At 37.8% G+C, this 15,087-nt stretch overlaps 1 protein-coding gene across 1 annotated transcript; it reads left to right on the forward strand.

Annotated features, from left to right (window-relative positions):
• Positions 1-5,839: 5,839 nt before the first annotated feature.
• gsdf (gonadal somatic cell derived factor) lies at positions 5,840-9,128 on the forward strand. The gene is made up of 5 exons (XM_034602644.1): positions 5,840-6,240; positions 6,656-6,808; positions 6,904-6,981; positions 7,084-7,214; positions 7,501-9,128. Exons 1-5 carry the CDS (start codon positions 6,141-6,143, stop codon positions 7,636-7,638), a joined length of 600 nt encoding a protein of 199 aa, XP_034458535.1. The 5' UTR covers positions 5,840-6,140; the 3' UTR covers positions 7,639-9,128.
• Positions 9,129-15,087: the final 5,959 nt, after the last annotated feature.

The raw sequence follows: 15,087 nt of genomic DNA on the forward strand, positions 1-15,087 counted from the left end.
ATAGAAGAACATCCTTACCTGCCCTCGCTACATTTTTTCCATCCCTTCCTCAGACACCTTGTTTATTTTCTCCTGCAGATTTTCCAGCCACACATCATCTCTGGGACTTTTCCGCTTCCCACAGACAGCCGCACGTGTCCCAGTGTCTGTAAATCTATTGCATGTCCCGTCCCTGCAGCCACACACTCACAAAAGTCACAAACACACGCGCACACTGGTGAAAATGCGCTGCTGGGAGAAGTGTCTCGGACAAACCCCGTGATCACTTCAAACAAAACAAGATGCAAAGTGGATTAGGATTAAAACCTTACTACGCCTGGCATCTACGCTGAATAAACAGATGAGCGCTCTGATAAAGGGCAGCAGCTGCTTTGAAAGCAGGTTGTGTTGGCCTGTGTCATCAATGTGAATAATATGACAGCTGCTACTGCCAATCTACTTTCCCTATCTCCATGACCAGTAAACACTGGTTAGACTGATCCTTCTATTCCCAATAAATCCATTCATATAGGTAACAGAATACATTTTATTTGAAAACATATCACGTGCAATCATTGTTTATTTCACTCGTCCATTCTGAACACAGCAGAATATCTAGCTTCAGATGCTTCAGCTGCAGATGCTGATGGCCGTGTTCTGGTTCTGCTTGACCTTGATGGTTAACTGTGAGTTTTTGAGGGTTGTTGACACGTCTAAACAGATGGTGGGCATAAGTGTCTGTCCACAAAAACAGCCGGGGGAACAAGTGGATCAGTGATGATGCTCAGAAAGAAGAAGGGAAGCAGTTGACCACAACAACTAAGAGAATTCATAGAAACGAATGCAGATAAGTTTAAGGTTCACCAAGCTTGAATTGACAAAGTCTCACTGTTCACCTTTTTAACAATACATGGCTGATACATATGGGAACAAACACATCAGGAACTAGAGCACAGACATTCGCCAAGGTCCAGGAGTCCTCTCATGAAACCACATTTAAATTCAATAGATCCACATTTCTGTTTCGGATCTGCACCGAATTGCACACACTCATAAATATCCCCTAAACGCGCCTGGTTTTTCTCATCAAGTTCCATTAATAATTTTGTGAGAAACCAAGGAAAATGTCAAAACTGTTTTTTTTTTTAAATCCCCGATCCACCCCCTGATTCAGATCTGCACCAAAGGTTAATGGGTTCTTCCCTAACGCATACAACATCCTTTCACCCATTTTTGTGGCAATGTCCTGTAGTTTTTGTACAACCTTGCTAACTATAATATTTCAATATCATGTGAAATATCCAATATTACTAACTCCTTTTATCGTCACTACCTAACTGCCACTTTTGCTTAGTTTCACTGTCTCATGTAACTTGTTCATTTTATTCTCGTTTCTATTCTTATTTCTTTAGGCACTGGATCTGCATTACTCTGTATACACTATGTTTTTATTTCATTTAAAATACACTTTATATTCTTATTTTTATTTTTCACTTATATTTTCCGAATTAAAACTTTTTTTGTTTTGCTCACTCTTCTCTATTATATTATATATTGTTGATACTGTCATGTTGGAGCAAGCTGGCACAAGGTTCAGTGTGTAGAATTTAGTGACATCTAGTGGTGAAGTTGCATGTTGCAGCAGAATACCCCTCACCTCACCCTCCCCTTCCGAACCTGTGGTAGCCTTCAGTTCCTAAAAACTCAAACGGTGTTTAGTTTGTCCAGTCTGGGCTACCGAAAAAACAACATGGCGGCCTCCGTAGAGAGGACCCGCTCCCGATGTAAATATAAAGTATTTAAATTTAAAGGGCCCATTCTAGGGTAAAGAAAACAACAATTTGTACAATTTAGATGAACACACTATAGTGAAAACCTCACTAGGATTATTTTATATTTAATTTCTGCCAATAGATCCCTTTCACCTAAATCTTACACACTGAACCTTTAACTAGTAGATGAACAAACAAACATATTCAGACAAAACTTCCTGGAGGGTGTCGAAATAAGATATTCATGGAAATAACTAATAATTAACTAATCTCTGATGCAATATTGAACTCTGTTGAAAGCAGTCTATGAAATGTCATAGAGCCTTTTTACAAAATGACATGAACAATCTGCAATATAGGGTAAACTAACACTACATTACTTCATTAAAAACAAAACATTATGCCCTTCACAAAGTTTTTATTACAGGACATTTTAGCTATAGGTTTTATTTGCATCTTTGGTTTAATTTAGTTAGATAATTCTAACTCTGCTTTTCATTCACCCGGTTCCTGTCTGTTAGTGTCATTTCATTCATTTATTAATTTGTGCGTAATTATTTATTCCACAATAAATAACTTTTATTGTAACTTAAAACATCAGGTTTTATGTTTCTTCCCTTTACTCCCCATGAGCTGATTTGTACCAGTATTATATTGAATTACATTGTAGTAGCTGTTCCTGTTATTTTGTCCCCCTGCTGCACTAATAAAATTCATATCTGGTTGTTCTGAAATGCATTTCAAAATGTATCTCTATAGCAAAATGTTCTGTTGTTGCGCTCTGTCCTGCTACATTAAACCCAGCTTTATTTATTTTTTAATAAATCCATATTAGATTGAACATCCATGAAAAGTAGCAATCTTCCAAAAACACCCTGTGAATCTCTCCGGTTGTGTGCCATCTCTGTAGTCTGCATCGTGCATCCTCCACAGTCCTTCAACTGTGCATAAAGGCTCTTTGTGATCCCGCCATGCAGGAGCAGCTGCCGTGTGCTTTGACTCCCCCAGTGTCACCACACCGAGGAAGTCGTGGGAGAGCTGTGGTACTCAAGGCCTGAGCTCGTTCATGTGTGTGTTCATAAACAATATGGCTGAGGATACTGTATATTGTTATAAGAGTCGACAAAACCCATAAAAAAAAGGGTTATAAAGATTTATAATACATTTCTAGTATCTTTCTGAGGCATTTCTCTTGTATTATTCTCTCACATAAAGAAGTGTAAATTGTGGGGGGTAAATAGGCTACGTGAAATAATTCCAAGGGACACACGTGAGGGGGGTCCCCAGCATATGTTTCTATCTTTGCAGGGGTCCTTGACCTCTGCACTAAAACATCTGGACACATTCGTTTTTAGGAAATATACACAAATATAAATAATAAATATATTTGTTGAGGACTATTTTAAGTTGTGGATGACTACACATTGGGTGCATTGGTGACTATTTAGCAGCAGGACAGTGCATTCAAAATAACTACAGTGCCCATGTTCTTCATAATGAAAGAACATGCTGAGTAAATAAGTATATTAATTAATTAAGTACTGTCAAGTGAGCAGTAAAATGATTGGTTGGTTAGTTGGTTTGTTGATTTAATTAGCAAAAAAAAAATCACAATAAATGTGTTGCACTGTTTTTAGAGAACTAAAACGCAAATCTTGGTAAAAGGGACTCGAGGGAGCATTTGTTCCAGCACAGAGAAGCTGAGCTGATTAAAGAGCTGTGGTGGAGAGGCTCACAATGTTGTTCAGACCTGTCAGACATCTTGGGCAAGATCTCGACACGTATTTGTGATACGATGCCCAGATTCTTTTACTGAGGTCACAAAGTGCTTTTGGGTTATGAAAGATTTGACTGTGGAAAAAGAAATCAGTTCTTTGTTTATGGAAAAATCCAAATGCAACAATCCAAACCTCCAAACGTCAACCTTTCCCAGCTTTATTAGATTCTGATAATGTTAATACTGTAGAGCTGGTTGAGATGGAGCCAGTTTAAACTCCTTCATATGCAGTCAGGTAGTTTAATCCTGTGGTCTGGGGGTGGGTAAGGGGTTGCGAGGTAAATACGAGCATGTGACAGATGAACAAGTTCTGCTACCTAAATGTGTATTCATTGTTTGGTCTTCAGACTATTCAGACTGTTCATTTGTTGATTGATGATTAAATAAGATCATATGAGCGGTTTAGAGGAGGTATGTCTCCTCTATAGGATTGCTTACAACAGACATCTGAAACAAGACGAGGGGCCTGCAACCAGACACTGTTGTTAAATACAGTCCATGTTTGAAACCAGTAAGATTGGCAACCAAATATATGCATTTGATGCAATATTAATCTGGAAAATAATTAGTGACTATGACTATCAGATAAATGTAGTGGGGTTAATAGCACAAAATTAGCTCAATTCAACTGAGATGTAGATATTTAGAACATTCTTGTTTTCTTATTTAAGCTTTACATAAAAAGTTTGTTGGTTGGCTGTTGGTTGGTTGGGTGGTTGGTTGGCTGTTGGTTGGTTGTTGGTTGGTTGTTGGTTGGTTGGGTGGTTGGTTGGCTGTTGGTTAGCTGTTGGTTTGTTTGGTGGCTGGTTGGTTGGTTGGTTGGTTTGCTGTTGGTTGGCTGTTGGTTGGTTGGATGGATGGTTGGTTAGTTGTTGGTTTGTTGGTTTGTTTGTTGGTTGGTTGGTTGGTTGGTTGGCTGTTGGTTAGCTGTTGGTTTGTTTGGTGGTTGGTTGGGTGGTTGGTTGGTTGGTTGTGGGTTGGTTGGCTGTTGGTTGGCTATTCATTGATTGGTTGGTTGTTGCTAGCGAGATTATGCAAATAAACTTGGTGGAGGGACAGGGCATATAGGCCTGGAAAGAATCCTCTAAATTTGAATGCAGATCTGGTCCGAGGAGTGGAGCCAAGACTTGTTTTTGTTTTTTTACTACTACTATTCTTTAGCTATTTTGAATGACAAATAAATAATTGAGGTTATCAGACCACTTCCTTTTTTTCTTTTATCTGTCTAATATAAGAACTAGAGGATTGTTCCGTCTTGGCGGAAGCATGCACCCTAACATCAGGGTATGATAGAGAGAGAGCTTGGACAATAAAGTGAAGACACTGCCTGGATGTGCTACAAAAGACAACTTTGCAAGTCTTGTATCAGCTCGAACCAAGCATTCCTTTGGCACTGTTAGCTATCATAGCTGAATATCCAGTGCAGCATTCAAACTGCGTATTATGGGCTGCAAGGAAAAGTTTCCGTCTAACCCATTTTTAGGCCTCTCTGAGGAGAAGAGAGAGCAACTCAGGACTTGAAGTAATCATTCCTCGCATTTCTCATGGTCCACACTGGCTCACATAACTGTCAATGCTGCCAGGCCTTTTTCTTTTTTCCCTCTGACTTTCACATATTAGAATCACCTGCAGCGGTCATTACTTTATGTTGTACATTTTTTTCGTCTGGGTCCCGTCCTTGAATAACAACTGTAGAGGAATAATATTGTTAATATATTTATCAAGGGAGATTTCTGCCTTTAATATCAGGCCAAAAAAAGGGAGTTGTGATAGACACTGATAACTGCCCATGTGCAGAAATGAATGGACAGCTTGTGTTTCATTGTTTTGAGACCTTCTCGTGGAAACGTGTAAAAATAGGCTGTCTTTGTTGACTTTGTGGGGTTCTCTGGATTTATTTCCCGTCTTTCAGCCAAGATTTCAGATGTGTTTGTGGCCTGTGCTCTCTCTAAATGTAGATTTGGGTCCATTTGAAGGGTCAGACATTGTTCAAACCCACACAGCTTTATTCAAAATTCAAAGATAACAAATATATCAGAATGACAAGACATCTAGAATTATCTTGTAGTGCAGCAGTTTAGCATATTTAGCATGTTTCGGTTTGGAACACATACTGCTTTAATGCAGAGCATTTAAGTCAAGACACATATAATATATTATAGGCTCTATTATACTGATATTGATAAATTAGATGATTTTAACAACCTTAAAGCCTCAGTGCAGAAAGTAAATCAGAATGGTAAAACTGTATGTTACAAGGAATATGGTAAACCATATTTGAAATGTCCTCATGTGGTTTGCCATATATCTTCTTTTTTTTCTTCTCACCCCTCATTGCTGAGTGTATTAACGTCTCTTTCTCTCCTGGGTCGTCCTCCTCTTCTCTTTCACACAGAACAGGGGGACAAGAAGACAACAATGTTAAGTATCTCAAGGCCAAGCTGGGCTACAGGAAGATAAAAACCCAGGTTCCCAGGCCTTGACAAACAATACGTTGCGCAGCATCCTCATCTCGTTACTCCTATCTCCAGCCTCCGACCAGACGGACAGAACCAACAGCAAGCGGCCTCTTTTGCCTGACTCGAAAAGCTGTTCCACCCAGCTCGTCCGCCATGTCCTTTGCGTTCACCATCTCGATAATGCTTCTGGGCTCTTCGGCCGTGATTGCGTTTGTCTTGCAGCCATCCAATGAAGAACCTGCAACCTCTGCCATCTCTGCCATCAGGTCAATATCACATTTGTTTACACACACGCCTGTATGCAATGATTTATTGTATATTGTAGGGCTTTTTATTTTGTGCGGGGAACATTGAAAACATTCTTACTCAATATGATCCCCAAAAAAAGTATGAAACATTTTGTCAGGTCAGAGAAGTCATTTCAAACAGCTGCAGTGCTCTAGACTTGCCTATCAGATGACATTGATCTGTGCTGATGCATGTATGATGAGGCGTTCACATGCATTCTGTAAAATACAATATTCTTTGTGTAATTCAGGGCCGCCATGACCGTCCGGTTGTCTGAGGACAAAGTTAAATGTTCGATATTTGTTGTACTTCTATGTGTTTCTGTGTAATCTATTTTAATACTATTTATATATTTAATATTTAATATTTAAATGTGATGTTCAGTTGCCATGGCGAGTCATTGGAGTCCATCAGGAAGAGTCTCCTTAGGGCTCTCAACCTGGAGGCCGAGCCTCGGCTTCCTGCTGGCGGGCTGCACGCTATCAGAGAGCAATGGCAGCGCGCCATTTCTCACAGAGCCAAAGTTGCTGCAGGTGAGTGGAATCATGCATTCATGATGGCCACAAACAACATCGCACTTTTCCAACTTGAGCCTCATCCCTTGTGGCATTTTTTTATGTTGTTGCAGCTGCAGCAGCCCCTGACTCACATGATGGAGAAAACAGTCTGAGGTGCTGCTCCGTGGCCTCTGAGATCTTCATGAAAGGTACGAATTCAATGTGTGTGGATGTTTGAGTGTCGTAACTGACATATAACTTAAATATGAAAAATATAATAATAATAATATCAATTCTTGTGTTTGGTATAGAGCTGGGCTGGGACAACTGGGTGATCCATCCCTCCAGCCTCACCATTGTTCAGTGTGCACTCTGCAACCCTGAGATGAACACCGTGCAATGTCCATCATCCCACACCAATGGCCAGGAGGCCGACTCACAGGTATATTTCTCTCAGGTGTTAAAATAGTGAAATAAAACTGCAAACCCCGGTGTGTATAAGAAGTAAACATATATTGTAAACATTGAAGTATATATATATATCAATTCACATGTAATACACTTAATTATTCTCTTTTAAAGTTAAAATAAATGTCTATTATTTCATTAATTGTCTTCAAAAAACTGAACTTTGCCTCAGTTCAGTCTATTTGGACAGTTTCTTCACTCTAAATATCAAACCGTGTCACAATGCCTGACTCCTCCTCCTCTCTTTGTTTGTTCTGCAGGTCCAGGTGCCATGTTGTCAGCCCAGCTCCCAGGAAATGGTGCCCATCGTCTATGTGGACGAGTCCAGCACTGTCGTCATTTCCTCTGTGCAGCTGACCCGCAGCTGCAGCTGTGGACCCGGAGCCAACAAAGCGTAAAGTTGGTTTCCTGTGACATCTGTTAGCCACTTGGCACGTAAACAAAAAATACAGACATTTAGAAGTAGATAATACCTCTAGGTGCAGGCCTATCTTCACTTATGTTGCTTTTTCAACTCTGAGCGTGGGAACCTAAGTTTTGCATTCCTGTTTCTCTGCTGTAGCCAGAAAAAAGAGATACAAGGGGGTAGCACAGATTTGTCAAGTCACTCGACCACAAAACTGATTTACAATTATATGCTCTTTTAATAGTGGTGGTGAGAGAAGGGGATTATTGAGCTCGATCACACATGACTGTTCTCAAATTACAATTTATTTCATGTGATACTGTTGTTAATAAAGAGTTACCAGTTCGATTTTGCAGGTTAATAAAAAAGAGAATTTCTGCAGATGAATCCAAGTATTCCTCTTGCAACAAGTTATAAAAAAGTGATGTGAAATGCAGCTGACACCAGTTTATCTTTTAAACAGGTCATGAGTCCACAGCTTTATTTATAACTAACAGTCATCTAGTGTCCCCTCCAAAAATCTGAGATGGTCCGAAGCCAATCCTCCCTCTGATCTGTTTTCATCTCATGGAAAACAGTTCCATTTCATCCAGACAGGCCAAATTGCATCATATTAAAAACAGACTTAAAAGCGATAAATGAAATACAGGCTCGTAATTTTGATGCTTCAAATCAAACTCCCTGCACCTAAAAGTCTGTGTAAATGAATAACATCTGTTTTGTACTTTTCCACAAACTTCATGTTTCTCCAAGCAGAATTTTTTTTTAAAAAAGGACAATGCTGCCCCCCTCCAAAAACAACTGTGACAATTAAACAATTATTATTAGTTATATGAAATATACATTTTTTGCAACAAAACAAAGTTGCTTTGTATCATGTTGTGGGCAAAGAAAAATCTGAATTTAATCATTATAATTTCAACCAAGTGTAAACATTTCTATATTTCACATTGTATTGCATTGTATTCACATTGTAGTGATCTGTAATTTTGGCAAGAACAAAAAGTCAATAATTATTAATCATAAAGTTTTTGTCCTGGCACCCAAAAGTGGAATTCAAATTAAATGGGGTTAAATTGTGATTTAAATGAATTAGAATTTTTTTTATTGAGGCTAATTACTCTTGGTGTCAGTGCTATTATTTCTTCAGTTAACTCATGTATTAATCCAAAGCATATTTTCCAATGTATACAATTTTATATACATTTTTTAACAGCTCACTTCTCATGATATTTTATAGTTCTCAGTTGTTTGCTTGTATTCTCCCACTCACTTCACCAAGTTACCTCACCATTCACTTTTCAAGTATTGTTTGTATTTTTTAGGAGTGGGCTGTTACGTCACCTGAAATTAATCAATAGACTTAGATCGCATGAAAAATGATTTATTGTGCATATACCGCTGATTTAGCATCTTAATCATTTGTACAAAGTCAGTGATTTCTCTCTGGCATTTTTTGAATAAAGATAATTGACATCAACAGACTGTTTTTGCTTGGTTTTCACTTTTATTTTATATTTTTGTGAAATCATTTCCTTGTGACAGTAATTTGGGATTTCATGACTGGCTGATGGTTACATGCCAAGTCCAGAGGGAGGGAAATAGAAAATGTTGGCACTGAAAACCAGGCGTTGTTCAGGGGAAGAGAAACATGTTGCGCACTTTTGACAAGCCTTCAATATATTCAGTTGCTGTGTGTGCGTTTGCACTCTGAGCTTTTATAAATCTCCCCCTGGCTGCAGTGGAGACTTAACTAATGATTCTCAAGTCGTGCAAGCAAGAAATTGATCCCAGATTACGGAAAAACAACAGATCTACGAGAGGACAACAGGATTTGGACCTGCAGCTCAGCATTGCCAGCACACAAAATGTCAAAATATCTCATTGTGTGGATGTGTGTCGGTGTACTGTCCACGCTTCTGCCAGCTGTGGGGGCCATCGAATGTTCAGAGAAGGAAACACAGCTGAGACTGAGACCCAGAGTGGGGCCACAGCTGACCAACTGCTTATTGGAGTGCACCCGGATGACATACTACAAAAAACTGCAACTTCAGGACAATAACAACATACGGCTTGAAGACTCCACAGAAGGTAAGCAGCCTTGGAGACATTGTCATTGAGGGTTGGCTGCAAAATAAAATCTTTTGAGAAGAGCTTGTTCTAAAAATAACCAGCGCTCTGTGTTGAGACTATCAAGTTCATTTTCCTATGTGAGCGACTGACATTGGCCTGTGTTTTGTTAGTCTGTATATGTAACGATCTGCTGTGTGAAGGCCTTCATATATCATCTCTTCCCAGGGGACCTTGGGGAATACTGCTGGTCTAAGGAGCTCAAGTGTACCCTTGGGGAGAGCTTTCTGCGTGCCTATGTGGTGTTGCCCGTGGATATATCTGCTGCTGGACACGAGCAGCTGGAAGTCAAAGCCACTGCCCCCGTTGTCACCAAACTGCACCTACACGCCAGCCCCACCACAGTCGCAGAGAGCTGCGGCCTGCGTTACGATGTCACAGAGCACTTCAGCACAGGGGAGTCAGAGACGTCGTTCTGCGTCAAGCTCGGCACCCAGGAAGAACGCCTGGGGGACAGCGTTCTCAAATGTCCTCCCTATCTGGTCACCTTCTGGCAGAGAAGTCCAAACCAGTCCAACCAACAAGGTGATGGATAAAACATCAGCAATGGAATAAGTTCTCAGAACTTTTACCTTAGAAAAAAAGCTCTACTGCATTAAATTGTTACTTAAGTACACATATGTAAGTACACGTATGTAAGTACGATCTAGAACCCAAAAGTAAGTCTTTTTAGATTATTCTTATTAATGAATTAAGGTTTAAGCAGCATTTTACAGTTGTAGTTTGTTGAGGTTAAGTTGATTTATAATAATTGGATATAAGGTTGCAACTAATAATGATAGTCATTATGTATTAATCTCCTTGTTTTTTTCCTAATTGATTAATTGTCTTTTCCAAGTTAGAAAACAACACAAATACCACAATACCATTTTCCAAATCAAAAAGTAATTCTAAACATTATTAAACATAAAAGCAGCAAATTCTCACATCTGCAACTATAACAAAACTGTCATTACAGAATGAAAAATGACACAAAAAATAGTTGGCAATTCATTTTCTGTCAAACATCTGAACAAATTTTACATAATGTTACTTATTTAACCTATAATAAAGCATCGTATTTCATAAAAAGCCATGCTTATATGCAAAACTCTACATTTGTTAAATATCTATAGTTATTAGATACAATCAAAACAAAACATTCCTTATCAATATAATAATATAAAGTATTATTAAGACAAAATACAGTATTTAAGCACAAATACTTTCAATTTGTACTTGAGCACAGTACTTGGGTAAAAGAGATTGTAGTTACATTCCACAGCTGTTAAGTACAAGGTTAACTGAATACTGGCTGGCGGTGGGGTTGATTCAACATGGCATATATAAGCTATTAACTTAATAAGAACTGCATCTAAATATGTTAAAGTTCTACTTATATTATAACCACGACAAACAACACACACAGTTATTGGTAAATCGATGCAGGATCAGAATGTAATTTATTGAAATCAATCAATCAATCAATCAAATTTTATTTCTATAGCCCATATTCACAAATCACAATTTGTCTCATAGGGCTTTAACATGGTGTGACATCCTCTGCCCTTAACCCTCAACAAGAGTAAGGAAAAACTACTTAAAAACCCTTTTAACAGGGAAAAAAGAACGTAGAAACCTCAGAGAGAGCCACATGTGAGGGATCCCTCTCCCAGGACGGACAGAAGTGCAATGGATGTCAAGTGTAAAGGAGAACATCAAGATAAAGGTTTTAGCAGCATTGATTAGGGTAAACATTTTGAAGTATAACTGAAGGTCAGTGAATTGGTGGATTAATGTCATTAATGGTCAAGTGTCTGAGGAGAAATACTATGTATCGAAATGCTACTAAGATATTGATTGTGGGCCCTTTTGAGGTTTGTTTTTTATATAGGTTCAATTTGAACTTTTCCTCTTTACATTGTTCTGTGTGACGGATTTTTGTTGACAAAGGATGCTTTTTTTATATTTACTTTATGTACGTGATGCAGTAATATTCATCATTTTGCATTTTTTTTAATTTTATTGTCAACATTAAGTTTCTTTGGATGTGGTTCTCTGATGTTTTGGACGCGCAGCAAATGATATTTTTGTCTTTCAGTTTCCTTTATGTGATGTTTAAAGAATGTTCTCGTTGTGAAAGTCCTTTTTTGAGCACAGAAAGTAGATGTTTACTAGAAAAGCTGCAAGGTATGAGATGTTAATTGTTGTAGGTGTGCATGGAAACTTAATTTTCCTTTTACACTACATGTTTATTGTGTGCCAGTGTTATAATTATTCAAAGATTACATTACAACTAATGCAAACCCGATTCCTATTACAATTAACTGCAAAACAGATACTTTTGGACAAATTGTGTTGGAATCTTCTGAGATATATAGTATTATTATATTTGAAATACTACTAGTACAAACTATCTGTGTGTATCCTGTATGTGTTTGTCTGATTACTGTTCAAGTAAGTCTCCATCATCCTGCCACTGATCATGTGGACAAAATGGAAGCATGAAACAAGAACGCATGGAGTACCACCTACTGGCTTTTATGTAAAATAACAGAAATACAGAAATATTGTGCTCGACACTCTCCGACCACTGGATGGCAAACTAGTCATAGGGCAATATTGTGTGTGTGTGTGTGTGTGTGTGTGTGCAACCAGTATTGTGTATCAAACACTAGAAGGGTCCAGTTTTCTTAAGTTTTTATGCAGTGGATAATCACAACTTATGATGTCGTCATTAAAGCCAAATTTGTTAAGGAACTAATTTTATTTCCAATATAACTTTATCTCCAGGATATGAGCAAAACCTTAATAAGAATAAAAACCAGGATATGAATGTGCATGTAAAAATACTCCCTTTTACATATATTTGACTCTATAACAACTTTTAAACAGTCACAGAAATCATGTCTTATATAATCGTACACTTTCAGGCGAGTACACTTACATTGGCACATGTCTATAATATAACAGTATCATATTCAGCTGTCCGTAGCCTCTGCTCAGGTCTAAATGAAGGAAGATGGTGTTGGTATGTTCTGTTGGCACACGCTCAGGAGCTGTGTAACATAACCACTCATGGTGAGTGTCCAGTAACTGACCCTTCTCCACAGCCTGAGCTGCAAGAACAGCTACACGAGGACATGCAAGCTAAGTGATTTTTTTAACCCCAGGTCAAACTATTTTCTAAAGTTGTATTGTTGAAAAGCTTTAAATGATTTCTAGGTTGTCTGCTGCAGGCCAAGAGTAGAGCAGGTCATCAGGACTGGTACCACAGCGTTACGGTGCGTCAGGAAATGTGAGGCCTGCCTCGATATGTTTGGTCAGGAGAGTGAATCCCTGCTGGTTTCATCAGACCTGTGAATATGTGTGACACTGCACTGACAACCTGTAAAAATGTTGGGACAAATGTTTTGTAAATGCTAAATTAAAGCATTTTTGTGACCAAGTTTTTGTTCGTTTTTCATTCATTTTGGAGGTAACAATTCATATAATGGTGTCATAAAATACATACATAGTTCATCTATTCACTTGGGCCATCCCATAAACCTTATGTGCAATGCTTTCGATTCACATATTGACATGGACAAAATAACCCAAAATTAATAAATAAGCAGATCATTTAAATGATTCATATACACATATACTCAGGATATGACCCAGAATAAATTAAAGCATTGATATTTGTTTTATTATATTTGGTGTCATTATTTAAATCAAAATCACCTTGGTTACATATTTCTTGATACAGTCAAATTTAAATATGATTCCAGTTTTACATAGCACATGAGCTGAGAAAAAATATTGACTTATTGAATTCATATCCATTATGATAATATCACAGCAGGTGGTGCATCTACCATTTACACTGGAGGCCAACTGGGAGCCAACTTTTTTTTAAAGCATACCATGCATGACAGATATTCTCATATTAAAGCTATTTTTTTAGTTTTTAGTAGTTATACTTTCCCCCCCCATTGGATTAAAATTATTTTCTCAAGCACTTGTGTAAACAATAAGAAAATACATTGGTTTTACCTGAAGGTCAAAGTGTCTGGTATCAGAATCAACTAGTAACTTAAAATATGCTTTGAATTAAGTTCAGTCTCAATCAGCGGAAAATTTGATTGCTTTTTTGCAATTATATATATATATATTATACAGCCAGACCTATACAGATTTTTGGAGGCAGATGCTGATGCCGATATTAGGAGTGGGTAGCATTTTTTAGAAACTGATATATCAGTCCATATGTATATATATATATATATATTTTTTTTTGCCAATCATTCTTAAGAGGAAATGTGATTGAGACTTGCTATTTAACAGTTTAACTACAAACTTAACTTCAAACAAAAAAGAAAACACAAATACAAACAAACATATAGAACTTGAAATGAGAACAGAAATATGGTATTGTTACATAAAGTATAAATCTAAATGCACATTTTTCCTGCATTGTTTATCTGTTAAATAAAACTTAAAACATAAACACTAATATCAATATATCTGTGAGGACTCATATCAGCTGATCGGCCAATTGATATGTTGATTTTATATCAATCTATATATGGATACTTTTATAGCTTTTTAGGCTCATTGTCTATTGGCAGTGTGTGTGTGTAAGGACCTGAATGAACAATAGCAGAAATTGACTAAACAAGTACAAAACACAAATACAACCAAACTAACTTGAAATAAGAGAATAAATATTTGTTTTGTTTTGTAAATAAAACATAAAGATAAATGCACAGTTTCCTACATTTTCTCTGTATAATACAAGTTTTAATATTAGTGCATATCTGCAAACAGGGCCACTGATATCAATATGTCTGTGAAGGCTCATACTGGTCAATATTAGTAGGCTATATATACATACTATAAATATACTTTCTTAGGCTGGTTGCAGTAAGAACCTGAATGATCCACACCAGGAATTAAGTAAAAAAGAAATCTGCCACTCTATCACATTTTCTTTCAAGGTTTGTATCATTTTTATTTTTGTGATGTTCAGACTGAGACAGTGATGGGTTGAGACTGAGACAGACACTGAGACACTGATGGGGACAGACTGAGAAAGTGATGGGGACAGACTGAGACAGTGATGTGTTTAAACCATAGACTATAGGTTTGAAACTGAGACAGTGATGGGTTCAGGGACAGACCGAGACAGTGATGGGTTCAGGGACAGACCGAGACAGTGATGGGTTTGAACCATAGACTATAGGTTCAGACTGAGACAGTGATGGGCACAGACGGGGACAGACTGAACCAGTGCTGGTTGAATGAGGACTGCTGTCACCTCAGGTAAACATACAGTATGTAATGACTG

The sequence above is a fragment of the Hippoglossus hippoglossus genome, chromosome 12 (genome assembly GCF_009819705.1).
Source record: "Hippoglossus hippoglossus isolate fHipHip1 chromosome 12, fHipHip1.pri, whole genome shotgun sequence".
Classification (NCBI taxonomy): Eukaryota; Metazoa; Chordata; class Actinopteri; order Pleuronectiformes; family Pleuronectidae; genus Hippoglossus; species Hippoglossus hippoglossus.

Excerpts from the sequence above, each read along its gene's own strand:
- gsdf (XM_034602644.1), top strand. The coding sequence starts at position 6,141 with ATGTCCTTTGCGTTCACCATCTCGATAATGCTTCTGGGCTCTTCGGCC. Across the intron at positions 6,241-6,655 it reads AGAACCTGCAACCTCTGCCA|TCAGTTGCCATGGCGAGTCA; the intron begins TCTCTGCCATCA and ends TAAATGTGATGT. Across the intron at positions 6,809-6,903 it reads CAGAGCCAAAGTTGCTGCAG|CTGCAGCAGCCCCTGACTCA; the intron begins GTGAGTGGAATC and ends ATGTTGTTGCAG.